This window comes from Apostichopus japonicus, chromosome 3 (assembly GCF_037975245.1).
Source record: "Apostichopus japonicus isolate 1M-3 chromosome 3, ASM3797524v1, whole genome shotgun sequence".
Classification (NCBI taxonomy): domain Eukaryota; kingdom Metazoa; phylum Echinodermata; class Holothuroidea; order Aspidochirotida; family Stichopodidae; genus Apostichopus; species Apostichopus japonicus.
The window spans coordinates 527,576-551,787 of record NC_092563.1 but is presented as its reverse complement, the minus strand read 5'-3'; the positions used below and the strand labels follow the sequence as shown (position 1 = coordinate 551,787).

The 24,212-nt window shown below is 36.7% G+C and overlaps 1 protein-coding gene across 2 annotated transcripts; it reads left to right on the top strand.

The window, feature by feature from the left end:
• The first annotated feature begins 2,687 nt into the window (after positions 1-2,687).
• On the top strand, positions 2,688-22,370 carry LOC139958797 (phosphoenolpyruvate carboxykinase, cytosolic [GTP]-like). 2 transcript variants are annotated; one of them, XM_071956140.1, is made up of 8 exons: positions 2,688-2,938; positions 6,918-7,187; positions 9,570-9,754; positions 14,096-14,299; positions 15,603-15,790; positions 16,498-16,836; positions 17,422-17,716; positions 19,133-22,370. In XM_071956140.1, the coding sequence occupies exons 1-8, from the start codon at positions 2,910-2,912 to the stop codon at positions 19,588-19,590; spliced, it is 1,968 nt and encodes a 655-aa protein (XP_071812241.1). In that variant the 5' UTR covers positions 2,688-2,909; the 3' UTR covers positions 19,591-22,370. The 2 variants fall into 2 exon arrangements, with proteins under 2 accessions (XP_071812241.1, XP_071812248.1); XM_071956147.1 differs by lacking the exon at positions 2,688-2,938 and having other exon boundaries at positions 7,046-7,187; positions 9,488-9,754.
• The last annotated feature ends 1,842 nt before the right edge of the window (positions 22,371-24,212 follow it).

Sequence of the window (24,212 nt, the reverse complement as noted above, 5' to 3'; positions counted from 1 at the left end):
GACAACCTAGAGTGTGTGATGTTTTATGAGGCACTGAGACCACCTAACGCGACATATTTTGACAGCATTTGACTACCGTACTGTTACCAGAGATTTGCTAAAGCGCTTTACAAAATATTGGCCGTTACACACGATTACACACGATAACTTTTTATAGCATGTTACATTGAGACTGGAGAACGCATATCGGCGGCCCTGATGTAGCGAATCTGCTCTTTAAGTTGTATCATACATAGATTGTCGAAAAAAGTCAACACTTCCATTCCATTTTAAGAGTAATATTACAAAAGCTGCATTTTCTACTGTCCTCTGGTTTCGTCTCACCTAAGTCCCAGTTTGTACGACTATTGGAGGTTCGAGGAAGTTCTCGACTGAGTATACGTATTAAACATCGTACAATATTTCCTCGGGCATACTGCATGGTTGACTCCAAATACTGGGTTTGGGGGGGGGGGGCGGGTGGGTACATATTTATATTTTATATTGAGCATAATTTTTCCGTTGAGGAGCTCAATATTTCTTTACACCTACGTTATGAAGAGCATGGGTCAATGTTTCATAACAATGCTTGATATTTTAGATTGGAATCCGAAACATGACACACACCTCGCCAATATCTTAGGTTATTATCAATTCTACATAACCACACTCTTAGCAACATTCATCAGTCGGGGCAGGGTACGGGTGGCCTCTCCCATGAAACTGTAGGGCGCCGTGATTTATATACAAGAATTCCAAACATTGATTATTTGTCATGTTACAAAGAACTCTTGAGTGAATTCCCTGAGTATAGGCGGAACACCGAAAATATAACACAGGTGATATCGCAGACATCACTAGAGCCCTCCTCCATAAGTCCCGTACTTACACAGAGGCCTACCCAGTGGCGGAGCGAGAGGTATTGGTCAAGGGGGGCGAGAATGGTCTGTGGGGGCGCTTCCGAAACTATCTAAGCGGAGCGCCACCACGGGTTGGCGCGGAGCGTACCGGAATTTTTGAGCCCCTATAGATCGCCGGAAATGACCCTTTCCGGGCCTTGCTAATTTGCAGATAAACGAAGAATAAATAGATGCCATCGCCAAAAAAAATGTGACAAATGTCAATATGTAGATGAGAGCGCAATAAAAAAGTCAATAATCGCGAATAAGTAAAAAGTGGTAAAAAGCTGAAAAGGGCGCCAGCAGTCCATTTGAGTCCGTCAGGGGGGGGGGGCATCCGCCCCCTGACTGTATGGACGCTCCGCCACTTGGGCCTACCGTTGCACATTCAAGGACTAATGACAGTAAACTCCTCGCTGTTTTGAGCAAACAGGAAGCACGCCCGGAAAAATGCCCTTCTGAAAGTGTGATGACTAAAGTACTTCTACGTCGTGTCCTGCCGTCTTCATGCACTGACATTACTACATGTTATCTTGAATTGAATGGTGAAAATGAGAAATGTCTGACAATATATCTAAAAATCATGTAAGGGCGATCGACAACCAGGATGGATGAAATTATGCGACAAAAGTAATGTGTCATGCATGTATATATTTAACGTGCAATTTGTAGGCCTGCTCTAATTGTGTTCGTTACTTTATTAAGCACTACCCAGCAAACACAAAACGTTATCATAACATTTTTAAACGAGCCTCTAAAATATGTTTTTATAACGTTAAATGTGGTGTTATAAAATCGTCGGCATATGACGTTTTCATGAGATATTAATGTTATATTAATGTTTAACGAAAACATGTTTTGAAATAATAGCCTGAAAACGTTTTCGTGACATATTTATTACACCACAAATAACGTTATCAAAACAAAAAACGAAACGTTTTATTAACGTTTTAAGAACGTTTTTGTGCTTGCTGGGTACGTAAGAATCATTCAGACTTCCAGACTGACGTCATGATGCGACGATTTGAAAGCCATTGGGATTAGTTTTAGAATGAGTTATAAATATTAACTTCAGAAACTTCATTAATCTATGGAAGCAGTGCGGAAGATCATCATCTGGTTCAGTACAATCTCTAACTTGTTTATGTTTTGTTGTATTGCTTCAACATTACAGTTTTCTTTTAGCTGCGTTAGTCACCGTTACATTTCATCGGTACATTATCCCGGTATTTCTATTTTAAAGACAATGAGAGTGAAATAGAAGGTGGCAAACGTAGTTTCACTGAAGCGTTCCAGATTTCTGCGAAATTTCCATCACATAGGGTAGTTAATCATGACGATCGTGTGTCCAGATCCTTCTCGAGTCCGGAATAGTAACGGAAAGTTGCATATCATTCTATCCGTAAGCAATTTTTTCGCAAGCCACAATGAGTTAAGGGGAATATGAACGCATGGTATTTCCTCACGTTTACCAGTAGTACCTGACGCATTTCCGCCTACACGAATCTCATACAATGGAAACTTCCATGAACTGAATGACCTTAACAATATTAGAAGACAATAGTAAACGATCGTGGGTTGGTACTACGAGAGCCAATCAAAATGTAGTGTTGTTGTCACACCTCCGAATCCACCCAATACGTCATGAAACGTCATCCGAGACCGTGTCAACTCATTGCCACGAAGACTTGTTGTTGCATTCCACAGAAAAAAAATAGTTTCTACATCTTCGTTGTAAAGTGTAAAAAGTTATCACGATATTTAGAACATATCACATAAACTAATTTAAAACAAACTTTTCACTTTTCAAATTCGCTTTGAGCATAAACCTTAAAAAATTGCTTTATTTTGACTATTTCACTAAGGAAGGTCACTTTGGCGTTTGGGTCGAATAACTGTACAGTGCATCTGTAATATTAATACGCGTTATTGCCTCATCCCTTGTCACGGCATTTACCGGCGACAGAGCAGCAACGTTTGCCAAATTTCAGTCGACGGCAGTAACGATCGGAAGAAAGACCCATATTCAAAATGACGTTAATAAATAATCAACTATTAAGGTATGTATATATTTGCAAGATTTTTCTGCTTTAGCTCCTTTATATATGAGACGCGCCTTCATTTCAACTGTTCGCGCCGTCTGTCAGTGTAAGTAAATCAGCTGATTGCTGCCCACAGTAGTGCATAGGTTAGGCCCTAGGTGTAGTACATTATGTACCTTTCTGTACTATGCCGCTGGTAGCATTTTCAGTGTATGTTAATAGTTTACTTTTACAACAGACAGCAATACGTTAAATTTGATCTTGCTTGATGCCACAATTTCACATTGATCGGTTAGACGTGTGTTATTGATATATTGTTAGTACTGAAGTCAAACCAGTCATGTGCATTGCAGATACTTTTGCTACTGCTGTTTTGGAAACTAGGTTGGTACAAATAATATACTAACTAGTAGAAGTACTAATAGAAGTAGTAGGCTACTGTACATATGACTTGAAAACTGCCACATCGCCATGGAACTCTGGAGAAAATCTCAAAAGAAACATGGTGAAACATTTTGCTGTAGTGTTATGCTTTGACTTTATTTGGATCAAACTCATCCTTTTCAATGTGTTGTTGATTTGTTTTACATATTAGATTACAGTACTCAGATTGAACCATGATCCCGCAGAAAGTATTTTTTAAGGATTAAATTTTAAGTTAAAAATACTAATGATTGTTGGCTCAAGCATTGCAGTAAGCCAATGCTGCAAAACTAGGAATTAAAATACACTTAATTGTTGACAAGTTTTAAAACAATTAGCAGACAAACTACCTCATCATGGAACAAAGAGAAACAAAAGCTGATTGACTTTTGTGCCTAGATCCAGTGGAAGTGTAACCTCTGACCATTTATTGTGTCATTATTGAAATACATATAATAGCTACTTGAAAGTCCTTTCGAATGTTCTGTGGTTAAGTCCATGCCAAGGTCATGCAGTTACACAGTTAAAATAGTATGCTATGTACACATGTTCAGTCATTTTTTGCTAAAAAAAAAACCCCAACAATATAGGGTTTCTGTTACAGGATTCCTTTTCTAGGCACATGAACATAAATTTATCTTAAACCAGGCATGTACTATAAAATATTTTGTGATTCATATAGATAGAAAGGTTATTCAATGCGATTATATCCGTATGCACTGTTAGCATTTGATTTAATACTGTAAGTCCTGTTTTGTCCAACGTATCATTCTCATTGCAATGTAAAGTGTCAATTATATGCAAGGTATCTGTCTTTTCCTGGTGCTTTTCTGATGTTGATGACAAGTTTGGCCACAATTGTGAATAGAAAGCAAACCGTTCCGTGCCACAGATGTTTGATTTTGTTGTATCTGGCTCTCAGCTGTCCTTGATAAAGTATCAATTCACTACCCTAGTATGTACCACCTACCACAATATCACATGTACCACACAGTAAATCACACCCTCTCCTTCATCAAGAGTTATGACATCATCCAGAGGTGTGTCAGTGGTGTGGCCCTTATCAACCAATCAGATCACTGCAAATGAATTCTTTGAACAGCTGGCAAATATCACTGTGGCAACAGTATTCATCATTGGAAGGTCATCATCTGTTAACACAATTTGCTTTAGTTTACTTAACTAATCAAGCTACAAACTTTCATACAATGGTTTAGCTTTCTTTTCATCAATAGAATAGTTTTGCAAGCTATACTAATTGCAATGTAATAGGCCTGCCCTAAAAATTCAAGCTCTGTATTTACTGGCTACATGCCAGTGGATTTTGTCATTGGCGATTAGAAGAAAAAAATATGTACTGGAATTTTTCTGCTGGTGCAAATCAATGTTGACTTTGCATTAATTCAGGGAAATTAGAATTTAGCCCATGGATTTTTTACGCACCGGAATATTTTTTTTATTATGTGGCCAAAATTGTGAAATTTTTGGTCTGTCAATCACATAGTTATCTGTGTCATATACTTAAGGCAGTTACAGTACTTTGGCAATGTTTAATCTCAAGTGTTTCATTGCTTGGCATAGCTTGATTTATAGTGTTTGTGAATCCTGTGTGGTCTTGTATGTGTCACTATGTTATTATTATTTATTGTAAAAAAAACACATTGATGAACATATTTTGTAGAATCAGATAACATTTTATTTGCTTTTTTATTTTTTTCTTCGTTATCATTGAGTGTGATAATTTGATACATGTATAAGTTAGAACAGTTTCAATCACATATCTTGAACAAAGATAGTTGGAAAGATAAAATATAACAAACTTTTTAGTTGAGGGAAGGCGCTAGTGATTTAGACAGCGGATTGATTGCTTTTTGTGTAGGTTTTTCAAATTCTATCCCTTCTCGAGCTGGATCAAAACGCCCCCAACAACTGGTGACAAAATTGACCGCCAATAGATTTGTTGCATTAAATATGGTTGGTTGTCATGTTATAATCCTCCAGTGGAAAGAACAATTTTGTGGGCAATATGTGGACAAGATTACATTTGGTATTTTTTATTAAACCTGCTTTGTACAGAAGAACTGCCTTAGAAGCTCATTACAAAGGTTAGGCTACTTCATGCTACAGTAGTACAGTTTAAGTGTTGCAAAAAACCATTGCTCAGTAAAGTAGCACCGCATCTGTGCCGTATTATCAATGGGGAAGTAAGTGCCTATGCTGAAGCTGGTACACATGTAATGTTGATTGATTCTATTGCAAACTTCTATAAATTCTGGACAAATAAATTTGGTAATGTCATGCTAACCGTGGCCTATGATGTGGCCTACATGCCAAGAGATATTAATTTATGAATTTAACTATGAAAAGAAATTGTATAGTTTGCCAAGTTTTCAGTTCTCTGTTAGTTACTTCAGGGCAGAAGATAAGGTGGTTTGTATTAATTATTCAATAATTTAAAAATTGATGTTAGAGGTCTGTATACTGGTTGGAAAGCTGATTAATATTGACTTAAGGCGGAGTCGAGCCGTTCTTCCTAAAAACCTTCCAAACAGGAAGTTAAATCTTGAGACAAATTCTCACCACCATTTTACTATATACACCAGAAACACTGACATGTACTGCACAGTGTGTAATACATTGAGATTGCATCAACAGATCTTGGATTTATGACAAAACACTTGAACAATGGGAACAGTGAAAAACTGATTTCAAAATCTGCATTGCTCATTCAGGCAGTGTCTGAGTTAGTCAATATATAGCTTACATAGCAACTACAGTGCTTGGAAACCTCAGCTGAAGTAGAACTTTGGTGATAATAGGGTACAGTGGTAAGAGTTGTATCATGAAATATCAATTACGTGAGGTATGTTTGACATGTGAAACATCATCAGGGTAGGCACTGTAGGAGCAGTATTAACCATTTCATTGTCTGTAGAAAGTATGTTATATTTAAATTGCAAATGTTAACATGTAATGACCATACTGTTTACAAACTGTACACAAAATATACAGTGCCAGGATGACTAATGTCATCCGACTTAATTATTATATTATTATAACATTATAATTTAATTATATTGAAAGAAGGAATTGTTGAGTATTAATACTTTAAATACTCAAATGTAGACAGAGTGCACTTGATCAATTGTTAAATGATGTTTGAAATGTACTGTCGTGAGCTGAGTTGCCGCGTTCATTTGCATCCAATGTGGATGGATGGATGAATGCCCCCTAGATGTAATAATAATATTATATTATAGTATAGTATATTATAGTAATATTGATACTGTGGTCTGTAACATTATTACCTGTTTTAAGTTTATTTCAGTTGCATTGGATGAAAGTAAACATACTAAGACTTGTCTTATCATGATGGTAGGTCATGACCTAGCCATGCCCCCCCCCCCTCCCCAACGCCCATACCCTTGATGCTTCTGCAAGGCACTTTTCTCTTCAAATTTCACAACCCTTTTACCTCTTTAATATTCAGTAGTACACAGTTAACAAACAAAGTGTGTCAATCTTGAATTGCCAACTAATTTTGCCACATGTGTGTTTGTTGTTTTCTTAACAGGCACAGCCATCGTGCCTTCAAATCCTTGAAGCAGACGGCATTCCGAATTCATACTCATGGACAGCTGTACTCACATGCAGCTGCTACATTGAAGATACCCAACGTGGATACACTACAGCCGAATGTGCGGAAATATGTTCAGGAAAAGATGTCGCTGTGCCAACCGGATAACATTCATATATGTGATGGTTCAGAGGCAGAGAATGATATGTTGTTGTCATTACTGGAGAAGGAGGGAATGATTAAGAAATTAAAGAAACATGATAATTGGTAAGTAGTTCTGTCTGGCTGTCAGGGTTGTAAGGCGTGGTATGAAGTTTCTTTTCATAATTGATGCATTCCATGATGGAAGGGCATAATCTGAGAGAGATCTTTACCCTGTTTTGCAGGAAAATTCGTAAGCACATACTGTATCAAATAAGTGGACCTACAGTCGCCTTGGTTTATATTGGTAGGAAATGATTGATTTTCCAGGGTAGATCAACCGTCCCAGTTTGGTCTGTTTAGCACTATTCAGTTTTTTATCTATCTGTAAACCATTGCTCAATTTGGTGACCTTATTTATGGTACAGTTTGCTACTACATGATTATGTGTTATTGACAACAACTATTACAGTACGGCCCATTGCCATTGAAGTCAGAAGACTCTTTAATTGACAACACTCCTGGTGCACATGAATTGATCATGAGACTAGTCAGCTGTGTCATACATACATTGGTTAGATTTCAGCCAATTATGCTGAACAGATTTTAACGTATCTGAATGTTAAAAATGGCAACACAATACTGGAATGTTAGTTCCATTTACATTGGCTTATATTGGCATAAAGTGGATTTAGCAATTTAAACTTATCTGCTGTTCATCCTACTGTAGACTTAAAATGTACCATAGTAAAGAGAGAGGTATGTCTGCAATTGTGTTCATACAGGTGTGTGTCTGAAATAAGATAAGATGGCAGAGGAGATTAGACTGAAGCAGTTGTTCATACAGGTGTGTGTCTGAAATAAGATCAGATGGCAGAGGAGATTAGACTGAAGCAGTTGTTCATTGTGATTGTTAGTCACTATCATCAGGGGACTTTTGTACTTGAATTATTATTTAATTGGGATACACAGTTATAATCACTGTATACTTTATCAGGTCAGATCTAAATTGTTTCTGAAACAATGGGAGTAAAGAATGGTACCATTGCCATACTTGTGTGCAATTGCCACCAACTTAGTTTGGATAAGCTGATAAGGAGATATTGAAGGGGGGGGGGGGAAAGTCCACAGTTTGAACAGATTGAGCATATAAGAAAACATGCTGGATAAAAGAACTGGACAAAATTTTAACACATGCTACTTAAAATGTTGGCAGGATTGCAGGATTGCATGAGAGTTTACACTGGCAATCGCATGCAAACACATTGAGAGAGGCTTGCATGAAGACAGACAGAAAGAGGCTTGCATACAGAGTACAGACAGAACAGGTGACTTGCATACAGCTAGAATAGGTGACAAGTATGAATAGAATGAATGACCAGTCTGTAGACAGAAGGAAAGACAACCATGGAATTAGCGACTAGCACGCAGACACAATGAGTGTATTACATGCAGACACAATGAATGACTTGCATGAAGACACTATGAGTGACCTGTATGCTCATGCAATGGACTGCATGCAGATACAATGAATGACTTGCATGGAATTAGTGACTGGCATCCAGACACAATGAGTGTATTACATGCAGACACAATGAGTGTATTACATGCAGACACAATGAGTGTGTTACATGCAGACACAATGAGGGTATTACATGCAGACACAATGAATGACTTGCATGAAGACACTATGAGTGACCTGTATGCTCATGCAATGGACTGCATGCAGATGCAATGAATGACTTGCATGGAATTAGTGACTGGCATCCAGACACAATGAGTGTATTACATGCAGACACAATGAGTGTATTACATGCAGACACAATGAGTGCTATGCATATAAATTAGCTGACTGTTTCAAGTCAAGGTAGCAATGTTCATTGAACACAAACCAAATTTTAGAAAGAAGCCGTTTTAAAATGGGACGTTTTGAGCAATGAATGGCCCTCATTAGGTTTCAAACTTCCAAAGATGTATGGATTTACTTAAAAATTTGGAAATAAGTTGCCATAGTAGTAGAAAACATTTCAGACTTTTTTTTTATAATTTCAAATGCTGCATAGTCAGTCTTTTCATTTGAATGTGTTTGTGTCATTCTGTATTTGTAAGAATCGTTTTCCTAGGAAGAACTTTAAGGATATTTCTGCTTGTTCAAGTTATGCTTTACAATTTACATATTAAATCATAATTTCATATTATAAATTGGTTTGAAAACAGACCTATTCATTTCAGTTCAACATGCCATAGTGGTTTCATCACTTTGGTTGCCTAGGCAACATTCAGGAAAAGTTCATCATTTCCAATTGCGCTGCAGCGGTACCCATTGCATGGCTTCTAAAAAAAGAGGTTGTCATCAACTCTTGCCTAAAATAACTTTCCACTGATACAGCTTTTTGTGTTTTAATTATTCCCCGACGCAATTCTAGTCCGACTTCTGCTGTCGAAGATGATTCAACGACCGTGGCCGGCGGGCCTGTAACCCAGTCAACTTTCCTCATTTGTTCACAGTTGGTTGGCAGTTACAGACCCAAGAGATGTGGCTAGGGTGGAGAAGAAAACCATCATTTCAACACAGTTTAAGAGGGACACCATACCCATCATGAAGGAAGGGGTGGAATGTCTTACAGGGCAGTGGATGTCACCTGATCAGCTGCAAGGTGCTTTCCAAGAGAGGTTTCCTGGGTGCATGAAAGGTTGGTATATATCTGTATACATGTGATTTCACTATTGCCTAGTTCCTCTTTCATTGTGGTTGGTAAGACTGTTCTGTTGCTAGCTGGAAGAAGTGAGGCCACCAAGTTATCTTTTTGTGGAATAGGTCCAGGGTTGGCTCTTGGTTTATATCCTGTGCAGGTGGAGAAATAAGTCTAGGATAATTATGTTTTGGATCTATTATTGTGTAACGATTCAATGATAATAATAAATAAAGTCACAGGATGTTCACTGAGCAAGTTGCTAACCTGTCTCCACCCTGCTATCACACTTTGCCATCTACAAGGCCAATTTAATGATAACTATTTGGTACTGTGCCCCCATTGACCCACTTGAAGTTCCATGCTCACTGCCTCTTCCAAATGTTTCATTCTCAAACTCTTCAACCTGTCACTGGTGACAGATATCCATCAACAAATAATGTCACTGTTTGTCCGCTTTCAGACACAAAGTTGGAATGGTGTCATTTAGGCCCTGTGATTGTATAGCATAGATCATTATTTTTTTTTTTTTTTTTTTAGTTTTTGAACTCAAATTTATTTATTTTTCAAATTTTTTTTTTTTCAAATTTTTTTTCTTTCAAATTTTTTTTTTCCTTCAAATATTGCCAAAAGTTGTAGTGGGATGTGCTAAATACCTTGACCTGCTGTAGGATGCTACTTGTTGCGTGCTAACCAGAGTAGTACAATAGAGTAGTCAAAAGTGACATCCTACAGGTATTGTGTGGGAGTTCACGATTACTTTGACCTTGTTCACATTCGAGAATGCAAGGGATATCAGGGTTTCGTTTCCCCATGGGGAGATAACAAAACTTAACCTGGGCGTGCTCACATTGGAGAATGTGTGCCAGATCAATGATGATTGTGAATAACTTATCGTGTGATGACTATCAGCTTCAGGTGAAACAAATAATATTAGGCTACATCATACATACAGTATATCGTTGCGATATATGTTGTAATTATTCGCTATATGTTCGGTTATTGTTCGGTTTATGGATTACTTACACATATGGTATAGGTTATACTGGTTACTTATGTTACATGTTATATTGGTTACTTAGGTTTTCAGTTTTATGGATTACTTAAGTTATAAAGTAAACAAAAAGACAAACTGCAGAGTCTAAATGAAAGAACTTCCTACTGTACTTAAATTACAGTATATAAGTAATATATTAAAACTTTGATGATTTTCCTAAATGACAGATTATTACCCGGTATTGCACTTTCCAATCAATCCTTAAGTGAACTAATTGGCATACCAGTGAATATATGCAAACCAATGATAAACATCTACAGAGGTTAATGAAATATATATTGTTGTGTCATTGTGTATACAGTAGGAAGTAAACTTGGCTACTGGAATACTACTGTACCATTGTCTCACTGTTAGCTGTTTGTGTGCAGCCTTGTATTACATGCAGTACAGGTACAGTAGGCAGCAGTTCCTTGATTGAAGCTACTGCAGTTGTATTTAGGTATACTACATAGTGATAAATTTGGTACCATTCCCAAAGCTGGTGTTCTATTCACGAAACCTACACATCTCTCCTAAAGTGTACATTACATGTATGTGTATATCAAATGGTCATTTTCTTGTTGTTGAGACAACCAAATTTACTGTTTGGACAACCAAAAAGTAAGGTCTGGTTGTCTGAGGGACAACCAGACCTAAATAAGGCTTACTGCTGAAATGGTAATGAAAACAATCACAAATATGTTCTCTATTGATTGATGTTTGCCATTGGATTCCATGTGATGTTCTGTGTGTGTGACATATATGTGTGAAAAAACATAACATTTCATAACATCTTCTCATAATGATACCTTCCACTATTAACACCACATTATTATGACATTTCTCTCTGTTAGTCCATAATATAGAACATCAAGTTCATACAAGCAGCAAACAGTACAATATTTCCTGTTACATACATTACCAGTTGTTCTGTTTGTGTTCCTGAAATGTCCTTTTCTAATCAAGAGGGAGGTACAAGGCTTTTATAGGTCAATTTTCCTTTCATTGTGTCAAGTAAACTCATACTCGCAATTGTTCATGGTGTGATAACAGTTAACCATTTGTTATGGAGACCTGGCAAAGACAGAATTGAAACTTGTTACCAAGTTGATCCAATCCACGATGTTTATACAATGATTCATCCATCAAAATAAATACTGTGCCCTCTTGGCAACCATGTTATTCATTTACACTCAACAGCTATAGTGAAAGTACAGTAGGATATTACGTTTTCACACTGCATTTTGCTATATAAATTTACAATGTTACTGGAATTAATTAACCTGAACAAGTCTTCATGGATTTGAAATCAAGGAAAACTATTAATGTTTGAGTGATTCCATAAAGTTTTAGCCTGAATTTAATTATTGGCACTTGTGACAAGAACTTCTGCTGTAATACTTGACAACATGGAGTGAGTTCTCATGTTGATCATTTTTAGTGATGTGAAGTAATAGTGTACCACATCCATGTGCTATCCTCTTTCTTTTTTTCCTTTCCCTCTGCTCATCCTACCCTTGCCAAACCTTTCACTCCCATTCCCTCACCCTCCCATTCCCCTGCCATCCCATTCCCCCACCCTCCAATTCCCCTAACCTCTGCTCCCATTCAACTTTATAAATTTCAATGTGTAGCTGTTGCACTGTGTCTTACAGACATGTATGCATTGTGGCCATACATTTCTTGAAATACAGTATTCTCAAAAGATTTCAAGGTTGTATGAAAGTTACTGTGTTGTCTCTGGTTGAGTAGCTGGGCAAAATGCAGGTCTCCTCATTGGAATAGCTACTATTTGATGGCAGATAATCAAGTCACTGAACCGAGATATGCTGTACTCTATATACATCCTTGAAACTATATGTACACAGACATAGAGAGGGTTGTAGTACAATTCAAGACAATAAAGGTTACTAGTCACTAAGGCTGGCAGGATGTGGATCCCCCTGCCTTTTATTTTCATTAGTAAAAGCATACAGTACAAATCCAGCTTTAAATTAGAATTAAGTATGATCAAATATAGTGTACACTGCAATTATGTACCATCACCATATCAGCACTGTTTTGTGTAATATTCAACTTTACATTCATGATGAAACATTTGTTGAAGACGATATTTGCTATCACTATGAGAGCTGTTTACCTATACTTTCCTATTGAGTAAACACTACCACGTACACGACAGCTTACTGATGAATCAATATCTAGGAACATGTTAACCACAGAAAAGAGTTGTACTTGATTACTTGATTACAACTAAGTATCAAACACAGCCCTCTGGCTTTTCTATTTTGTTTTTCATTTCACCTTTGCTCCCCTCCCCCTCCTGCCCGATTCGAGAGTAGTTTATAACCACTGCATTTGGCTCTGACAAATTTGTATCAGGTTTCAGCCGACACTTCTATTAATCATCACAGGCAAGTCAGAGTCCTGATGTTTTGTTTGTTAACATCATATCTGTGGCTATTATCGGATAAGAATGTATCATCATACATTAAACATAAACATATCTGTTACATTACCAGGGTCCAATGTGATATCAACAAGTAGGTGTTACATTAATTAGTCTGTTATCTTGGTAAGTGTATTAGGTGAAGTGAACTTTGAAAAGCCAGTTTCTGTGTCAAGTACCACTTCTACCTATTCTAAAATGAATATTCAGTCTGTTTTGACCATTTTGTGTGGACCAAATTTGTGTGGAACTCATTTTGAGTTAATTTTTGAAAATAGTGACTACTATCAACCCTTCACCCCTCACTATCCAAGCATCCTTCCATCAACCAACCAACCTGTGGATTTTACAGTTTCTATATTCATTAGAGTAATATTACTCTAATTTTGTTATGGATTCCAAATTTGTTCAACACAAAATTCCCTGATAATGCCATTTTAGCTGCATCTGATGCATGATTGTTTGTTTCAGCCAAGCAATACCTTTATAAAACTAATTCATGCTGAATATCGTGCAGTAAAAAGCAAATATGAGGGTTTGGCTTTGAAACTAATCTAGTTCAGTTGTAAAGGCCCTTTTATTAAATGATATTTTTAGAAAAGTTGTCATGGAAACATACAATATCAAATATTGCTACTTGATATATTTATGGTATATTGCATTTTGCATGTACAATAGGGAAATATAATCAATAATTGACTGGAAGACCGTTATAATATAAGTCAACTGATATTTCCCTTCATTCTCTTGTATCGTACAATTAATTGGTATGATTTCATTTTGGTCAAGAATTAAGAAGTCTCCACAAAATGCAATCCCTTTTTTTATTTTTTATTTTTTTTTCCACTGTACACAGGTAGGACAATGTATGTGATACCTTTCAGCATGGGACCTGTGGGTTCACCTCTCTCCAAGATTGGTATCCAGCTAACAGATTCTCCCTATGTTGTGGTCAGCATGAGGATCATGACAAGAATGGGGGCTCACGTCCTAGAAAGGCTAGGAGATGATACCTTCGTCAAATGTCTCCATTCTGTCGGGCAGCCCTTACCAATGAAGAGTAAGTTTAATTTTAAAGACAAGTATATATTTAAGTTACTTCACTTTTCTTGTATGCCTGTCTGTAGTCTGTAGTACATACTGATGCCATTGTCATGCAACTGAATAGCATGAGAATCATGGTTCATTTCATTCCACCAAATTAAAAAAATATAAAAAATATTAATTGCTCGCTAAACTTTTCAAAGAGCAAAGTTATCCAAAGGTTATTGTCACAGTGTTTAACATTAATTCATTTATATAGCTGTACACCTTGGAGGACCAGTTGGAACCAGAAATACAAGTTTTGTAAAGTCAAATGTGTATGTGGTGCTTTAGGTCAGTGGTGGTGAAATTATAGTAAAGGAGGACTAATTGTTCATTATAATCAGCTTTAAAAAAGGAAATTTGATAATGTAACAGTGTTTGGGTTTCTGTCTCTGTTACTGGTACTTTGTATTCATTTACTCTGAATCCATCCCACTGTCAGAATATAGTCTGTTAAATATTAGAAGATTCTGTAATTACTGTGCACAAACATTCTAATTATGTAACACCAGCATATAAGCAACATTTTATGGGAGCTGAAGGAAAGAAGTGGGGTGTCAGGGTAATAAAGTATAGAAAGCAAGATAATGAAAATAAGTACTGGTACTGTCTGGAATATGAAAGTTCTTTAAATTTGTCAAGATATATAATAATAATGGTGATGTATATCGCCTTCATCTACTTATTTCAGTTAAGCATGTTCACATAAAATATCATATACGTTTCTATACATAAAATGTGATATTTGACTGGATTTCAAGTATTAGAGCTCTGTAGTTGCTGAATATTCCATCAGATGTCTGAGGGACATTCTGGTGGTGGAAGTCTATTGTTTTAATTTTCTGCACCTCTGTAGTTGCTGAATATTCCATCAGATGTCTGAGGGGCATTCTGGTGGTGGAAGTCTATTGTTTTAATTTTATGCACCTCTATGAATTTTTCAAATGTGGTGATATTTTGTAAATTGCATCTGGCAACAGCAGAATGAATGATGTCATCACAGCTATAAAGCTGATAATGATTTGTTTTCTTTATAATATTGAAGTCATGTATTCTAGAGGAAAATAACATTTCTATGTAGTTGCATCTTGATGAAAATTAATGAACCGCAAACTGGTACAAAACCACTTTATTATTTTGTGTAACTGTATATTGTAATATACATACATACTGTGTATATGAACTGTAATCTATTATAGTACTACTGCCATGATACAATGTTTAATGGAAAAGAAATTTTGAAGATAGTCTCCAACAATTGTCTCTGTTCCTTGCAGCTGATCTTGTCAACAACTGGCCTTGTAATCCTGAGAAGACCATCATCACTCACATACCTGATAAGAGAGAGATTTGCTCATTTGGAAGTGGTTATGGAGGCAACTCTCTGCTCGGAAAGAAGTGCTTTGCTCTGAGAATAGCATCCAGAATAGCTAAAGATGAAGGCTGGTTGGCTGAACATATGTTGGTCAGTTAAATTTAAAGGCTTTCTGTATTAATACTTTACACATTTGTCCTTCACACATTCTGGGTGTTCTGTTAATAATAGTACAGTGTCTTCTTAGTGTTTTCTTAGAGAGGACTATTAACAGTACAGTGTTTTGTCAATGTTTTCTTAGAGGTGTTTGTTTTCTGTTTGAATCTACTTTGCTGGGATAGATTGAGATATCTTTCACTGTAAACACTTTTGATAAAATCTCTTATTCTCTGTTCTGAGCCGGCCAATATTTTAATTTCCATTCTATTTGGGAGTAAGTAAGGCGACTAGATGTCCCCAATATTCTCTGACATTCCCCTCATCACTCCCAAATTCGTAAAAAGGCCCAGAATAATGAAAAAATAAAATGCCTGTGGCTAGATTGAGATCTCAAAATCCCACCCGCTCCTAATAACGTATAGTGTAGATACTACCCCTTGATGTCAACATTGGGTTTAGAATCGATATCATGTCCCAGAAATTTCTAACCAAAGAAATAACATCCCCTTATTTTGTACTCTTATTGTAGCATCGTTAGTACCTGCAATTGGTCAGCAGGGAGGTGAAATTGTCCATCAATGTCCAATCTCTGGCTGGCAACTAACTAACATTTGTGTGGTGACAAGGATCTTTATTCAAAGTTAAGTAAGAAGGAAGTTTTGGGAATGTATTGAAAGTATTCTCTCTTTGTTTAACAGATTCTTGGACTGACCAACCCACAAGGAGAGAAGAAATATGTGGCAGCTGCTTTCCCTAGTGCGTGCGGTAAGACCAATCTGGCTATGATAAACCCCACTATACCAGGGTGGAAGGCAGAATGCATTGGTGATGACATCGCGTGGATGAAGTTTGACAGTGCAGGCCGATTACGTGCCATCAACCCAGAGTACGGATTTTTTGGTGTGGCACCTGGCACGTCCACAAAAACCAATCCTAATGCCATGGCAACCATCCAGAAGAACACAGTCTTTACAAACGTTGCCGAAACCAGCGATGGTAGCTTTTACTGGGAAGGGCTTGAAGATGAGCTTCCTGAGGTATGATTCTGGTTTGGATTTCTCTAGATAATACTAAACTGTTTGCTTCATTTTTTATATATTTAGAAATCTTACATAATCAGTGTAAATCCCACCAGAACCAGTCAATACTTGCTGGTAGAGTAAGAAGTATTTCTCTCTGAAAATGGTGCAATCCGTAAGAAGCAGTATCAGTTGATGATCATGACGATGGTGACAAATTATGCAAAGTTACAGCCAGAAGTCATTGTTAGATTGTTGTAAGCCAAGACTACATGTTTAAATTCTTTGACATACAATATGTACCATTTTTATGTATATACATACATATATACAATGGTATATATGTATATACATGCATATATACCTATGTATTTCTATACATAGGTATATATACATACATATGTATTTATATACATATGTATATATACATATGCATATATTCATACATGTATATGGGAGCATAGTGATAAGTCACTGTGACTTGTCTCAATTAATGATTTAGATTTGCTGTCTTATGCTCTGAGGAAGGGGTATAACTTTTTTTCCATCTCCATTCACTGTGTTAAATTACAATTTCTTTCATTCTGTCCTTTTGTTTTGCAGGGAGTTAATATCAGGTCGTACCAGGGCATTGAAAACTGGAACAAGAGCAGTGAATTTAATGGCAAGAAGGCCCTCTCTGCTCATGCAAACTCTCGATTCTGTACCCCAGCAGGTCAGTGTCCCACGATGGACCCTGCATGGGAGGACCCAGAGGGGGTACCCATAGACGCCATCATCTTTGGAGGCAGGAGGCCAGAGGGAGTTCCTTTAGTCTATGAGGCTTTCGATTGGCAACATGGTGTTTTTGTGGGAGCCTCCATGAAATCCGAGGCCACAGCTGCAGCAGAACATACAAGTAAGGATCTCTCAGCTTTATCATGCTTATTTGATGGGTTATATCAAGTCTTAACTATAGTTAGCAAGTATATTATGAATCTCTCACCCACCAGTCATATGGAAAGTATTGTAATTTTATCTTCATAATTTGATATATTTCTAGGTCATGTTAATCCACTACAGTGTGAAAATTGATTCATTATGGAATCACCGGGAAGATATTCCAGAACCTTCATAGCTAAAGTTTTCCAGGCTCGTTTGTTCCCATTGAGCTGAAAATAGACAACTTAACAAATACCTGAAAACGTCATCGCTCCAAGAATAATGAAAAATAGGTAGCAGGATTGTGAATAATAATAACTAATAACTTGTAATTTTTGTGGGACACAGAATTTGTTCATTATATTAAGGGTTAATAACTCACAAACAATTTAGGAATAAACTAAGTGATTGTAAATCCACATCGTTGGCATCCTCAAGTGATGAGGGAGCCGGTACTGATATCATCGTTCTAAAAAAAAGGAACCAAAAGTTGTGCTCTCTTGACGAAATAGTGTCAAGCAGTTCAATTTTGTGCCACTTCACCAGTTATAATATTTGCAGTTAACTGTTTCTTTTGGGATGTCTCTCAGTTGGGGTTTTTAACAGATCTATGGGAAATTTCTAAAAGTGTCAGTTAAGTTTTCCCCCCTCTTCTCATCCTCCTCCTTTCCCCTTAATAAACCCTTATAAACAGCCCCCTCTCAATCTGATATCATCGGGCATCATTTCTTTTCTGTTTTTCTCCATTGAAGTATCAGATTAGGCCTTAGTACAGCTTAGGATACTCTTATGTGTAAATGACATATAAACTGTGTTTCTGTATCTAGGGTTGACAGTATGAACACACCTATGACAAATTGGTTAGGTCTCGTCAAAGAGATAAGGAGAACAATGTGATTATTACCATGGTAACTATCAGGTTGCTATTGAGTGCAACTGATGAGGGCAGTGGGCGTGGATCAGTTTTGTTTGTCCGAAGTAAATAAGTCTGTTTGTACCAGTTATGTCTGAGTCTGTCTGAGTAGGCTCCTGCTGTCGTAGATGATCTCTGTAGCTGATTTATAAACCAGAGATGACCAAGCATTAGAAGGCTCAGCTTGGGCACATGTTACAAGTAGTTATACGGCAAATGGAATTGGTCGTGTGATTACAGAGAGTATTATCATGTAAAACAAATCTAGTTTGTAGCACTAGTGCATAGTAGTAAAATAAAGCCGCCCCCAATTACATCTCTAGTTAATGTGCGGGTATAGAGAGTTGGGATGGATTCAGTTTTCTGCAAATATCCACAATTGGATGAGGTTTTTTGTATGAATAGATCTGTGAATAAATGTGTTATCGATGAACCGGGATACAGGTTTAAGTTTGTCGTCTCTTTGTTTCTTTCCCTCAGAAAAAGTTGTTATGAATGATCCCTTTGCAATGCGACCCTTCTTCGGATACAACATCGGTCGATACTTGCAGCATTGGCTGAACTTTCAACAGAACAAGGACTACGTCCTGCCCAAAATCTTCCACGTCAACTGGTTCAGGAAGAGCTCAGAGGGTAAATTCCTGTGGCCAGGATTCGGGGAGAACACCCGTGTGTTAGAATGGATCTTTAGAAGGTGCAACAACGAGGACATTGCTCAGAAGAGCCCAGTAGGCTTAATTCCAAAGGATAACAGCATTAATCTAGATGGTTTGAATGAGAAGATCGACATGGAAGCCCTCTTTCAATTGCCCAAAGAGTTCTGGGAGAAGGAGGTCTCAGAGGTTGAGGCATATTTTGAGGAGCAAATAAACGACGATTTACCCGCAGGGATCAGGAAAGAGCTGGGAGATTTGAAGAATAGGATTAGTGAATTATAAGGATAAGGATTTAGAGAAAAACTCACATTTGAGATGTTTATTCATGATGCTATACAATTACAGTGACCCTGGACACTTGTAGATGTTTGCAGCAAAGTGTGATGAAGTTCCCTAATAGATGATTCTCACCATTGAAAAATATGAACACTCTTGAGGGGGTACTGCTTGTATTTAATAGTGTGTGTATTTCTTCAATAGTAGATGGTTCTAAGACTCCCTGGTCCTGTTAGATCACTGACAGTGAGAGGGTGTGGGGAGGAGCAGGCAGGGTGAACAAAGAAACTGACTTTATGTTGGGATTCCTATTGGAAGTATTTCTTTTAGTGACTGTGTGACTTGTTTACCGTACACATTGGACGTGTCCTTAACGGTTGGGATGGCATCCCCAATTTTGGATATCGGTAAAACTTGGTATGAATATATTCAGGGTTTGTTTGGCATAGGAAAAATAATTGATGTTGGGAAGTGCTTTCCCATTGGGATGAAAATTCTATAATGAGATTATTTTCTTTGTTTAAGAGAAAGCTCTTGTTCCTCCTCTTTTTGTTCGATGTGTTCTTTTTGAGTACTGTTGAATAGCTGGGAAGCACATTTGAGCAGTTATTTTACTTCAAAAGACCATAAACTTTACCAACAAGCTTGCTTTGTAGGCATAAATATAACTGGACAATGTGAGTGTATAGAGCCATCAATTAGAGGTACTTGAACAGAAATTTGTTTATTTTGGAAGGTAAAGCAATTGATTTGATTAAGCTTTCGCTTTCACCAAGTTTTTTTTCCTTTCTCGAAATGTAACCGAGCAATGGTTACAAATGTAACTCTAAATAATGTTGGAGCAATCATCAGACATTTTCTATTTGTTCTCATAACATCACTGAAAATTATTCATATTGTAAAAATAAGTCATTAATTTATGTAGTTTGGTGCTTACACTCCATTGATTAAACGTGATGCCATTTTGTTTGTATCATTTCAGAAACTGTGCCTTTCTAAAAAATGGTAAAATTGTCAGCACCTTTCATCCAAGTCTTTTTTTCTTAATCCCCTTTAAGAGCTTACTGGGGTTCTTTTTTGTCTTCTTTTACCTGACGGTAATCTCTCTTGTTAGCTTGATTCTTAAAGATGAGACGGTGATATGTTAGTGTCAGATTAGTTAGGGGCAGTGTGTAGTGACATTGTGAGATCGTGGAATTTTCTTGCTACCTTATTCTTTTAAGTTTTTCAGGATTGATTTTTTTGTGTCAACTTAATCATATATGAACCTAAACTGGCTTAATTCATTGCATTTCAGAGATGTTTTGTCTTCTCACTGGTGAGAATTCTGGTAGTTAAGACAAGTTATAATCACATTCCTACAGTCAGGTCAGTTTTGTGGGTAGCTTGTAATTGTCACTTCACAGGAGGTAGCTGAAGGCCTTCCTTTCATGATGATAATTGCAGAGATACTATTACAGGGTTTTTCTCTGTTCAATTATGTATATGGTAATTATGTACTTTATTGAACCATCCTTATGACGTTGGTTATGTTTTCATAGTAAAACCCTAAATATTGTTGACTAGAAATAAAAAAAGTGTGAGTTAACCTATTCTTTTAATCACTGGAGTGGGAATGATGGGGGATGCCTCTACTGAAACCCATTACAAATGAGATTGCAACATCAGAACTAAAGAAGGGAGTATGTACCACAAACATGTTGGTGGGTGCAAAGAGGTTTAAACTGAACGTTATTAACAACTTGTGTGTATTTCAGTGGGCCTTAAAACTAAACATTTCTGTTGCACTTTGTTGTTCCAAGTCTACCCTCTCTAATTGTAGTTACACCACTGTTAAGACATGTTACAAAACTTCATATTTCTCTGTAAAAATTCAATGGCTTGCAACAATTCTGAAATATAGCAAAAGTTTAGTGTTAATGAGTAGTATTCAAATTCCAATTTGAAAAGCTGTCTGTCTGTTAAGTGTCAAATGTTACCATGGTGATAAAGTGTGTGACTGGATTTCATGTGTGCCACCAATTAACAAGCATATGTGCAAATGATTGCCTGAAGCCAAATAAAAAACATGAAGTTTTCAATATAAAAAAAAATGTCAAAGTAACATTTTTTGGAAACTATCTTCTAATTTTTTTTATGCTGATCTTGGTTTTGGTTCTTCTATACATTTTAAGGATAAAGAATGAAATTAAATAAGATTAATTGGTTTCAAAATATATTTCATTTCTCATTTAAAGTTCTGCTAAAACTTGACATATTTACATACAGTATGTCTTTGTTCATATGTATTGCAGTACTAGAATGCTTCTCATTGAGCAACAAATTACAATTAATTGTTCAACTCTTTAGACCATTTTCCCCCTCCTTGCTAAATTACTGGATATTTGCAGCAAACTATTATCCATCCCATTATTATTATGATCTAAATCTCAAAGATTGTTTCAAACTGCTGCAGTAGAATACATTTCATGAACCGCAAAATGTTTTCAAAGATCCGCAAATATTTTTAGATATCGTACAAGCGTATTAAATTTTCTGTTGTAACAATGTAAGTCAGTCACCTTTGGTTTATTTTGATATATTATTATTATTATTTATGATTTAGTTTGTATGGATGAGCATTTGTTAATTTGTTACCTCTTGCATACCCTCTATGAGTGGTGTCATAAATACTTTTAACTGTTTAAAGGCAATTTGAACCATGGCTGTTGAGTGCGTTAGACATTTTGTTTCACAATCTATGGCTGGAAAAATATATTATTTACTTCCTTAGTTTCACATTACAATGTTGTTCTCTTATTTTTATTCATTTTTAATATAGCCTGTCAAATTGGGAAATTCAAAACATAGTTACCCAAATTACACCCTCTTTATTCCTTCCTACTAATTTTTTTTGTTTTTGGTAATATTGAAGGGTGTAATTGAAGAAAGAAAATTTTGATGCAGATTTATGAAACTCAAAATTGCTTTTTATCATGGAGGTCAGTCATTAGATTATTGTTGTGAAACCCCTCCAGGAGGATTGTGTATAGTTTGCTTCTGGTACACAATTCTTCCAACAGTACATGTCCTGTAATATTACACTGTCCAAACACATATGTGAGCCATGGCGCAGAGCTAATCAAACCAAAATGAAACCAATCAAAGCCTGATCAATCAATCAAAGCCTGATCAATCAATCAAAGCCTGATCAATCAATCAAAGCCTGATCAATCAATCAAAGCCTGATCAATCAATCAAAGCCTGATCAATCAATCAAAGCCTGATCAATCAATCAAAGCCTGATCAGTCAATCAAAGCCTGATCAGTCAATCAAAGCCTGATCAGTCAATCAAAGCCTGCTCAATCAATCAAAGCCTGCTCAATCAATCAAAGCCTGATCAGTCAATCAAAGCCTGATCAGTCAATCAAAGCCTGATCAGTCAATCAAAGCCTGATCAGTCAATCAAAGCCTGATCAATCAATCAAAGCCTGATCAATCAATCAAAGCCTGATCAATCAATCAAAGCCTGATCAATCAATCAAAGCCTGATCAATCAATCAAAGCCTGATCAATCAATCAAAGCCTGATCAATCAATCAAAGCCTGATCAATCAATCAAAGCCTGATCAGTCAATCAAAGCCTGATCAGTCAATCAAAGCCTGATCAGTCAATCAAAGCCTGATCAATCAATCAAAGCCTGATCAGTCAATCAAAGCCTACCCTATAAATCCCTGGTGCCCCTAATTATCTCTGCTAATGCAACTGTAGCCCCCCCCCCCATCTCTTCAGGCCTTTTTTGATGTCTTAATTTTTCCTTACATATAATATGAAGAGATATTTTTACCCCTTAAATTCCTGGTCCCCCTAATTATCTTTGCTAATGCAACTGTAGACCCCCCCCCCACCTCTTCAGGCCTTTTTTGATGTCTTAATTTTTCCTTACATATAATATGAAGAGATAGTTTTACCCCTTAAATTCCTGGTCCCCCTAATTATCTCTGCTAATGCAACTGTAGCCCCCCTCCTACATCTCTTCAGGCCTAGTAGGGTGTCCATTATCTACACCCTTCCTATCTTGACTCTCTGAGTTACCTGAACTACTTATAACCAAGGTTTCGGTCTCAGCTCACTACATTCTTTAGATGTCAAATTTCCACCTATGGATCCAAACTTATAAATCAAGAGCTAATTGTAGGATTAAGTTAGGTCACATATACTGAAAACAACTTTAGTTTTACATTTCACATCTTACGGTTTCATACGTTAAGAACATGCAGTTGATTTACCATTAAGTGTGAAGAAGTAATATAGGTGTTTATTTAAAGCGGAAATGAGAGTAAAAATGATTCTCATTTGCAAACCTTTTGCGAGACCTAGTTATTACAAATACTGCATGAAGTTGGTTACCATAGTAACAAAATTGTACCCACTTTCCCTTCACTCAAGGTTACTACGTAGGTTTGTGATATAAGAAAAAGTGCAATAAAAAAAGTGATATAAATAAGGGTGCATAAATTAGATAGTGAGTAGGAAATATCAAACAATTGTTTAAAAGTGTAACAAGCATATTTTCAGATAAGGCTGTATTGGCCAATAAAATTTGAATTAATAAATTATGGCTTATTTGAAGACTATAACTTTCTGT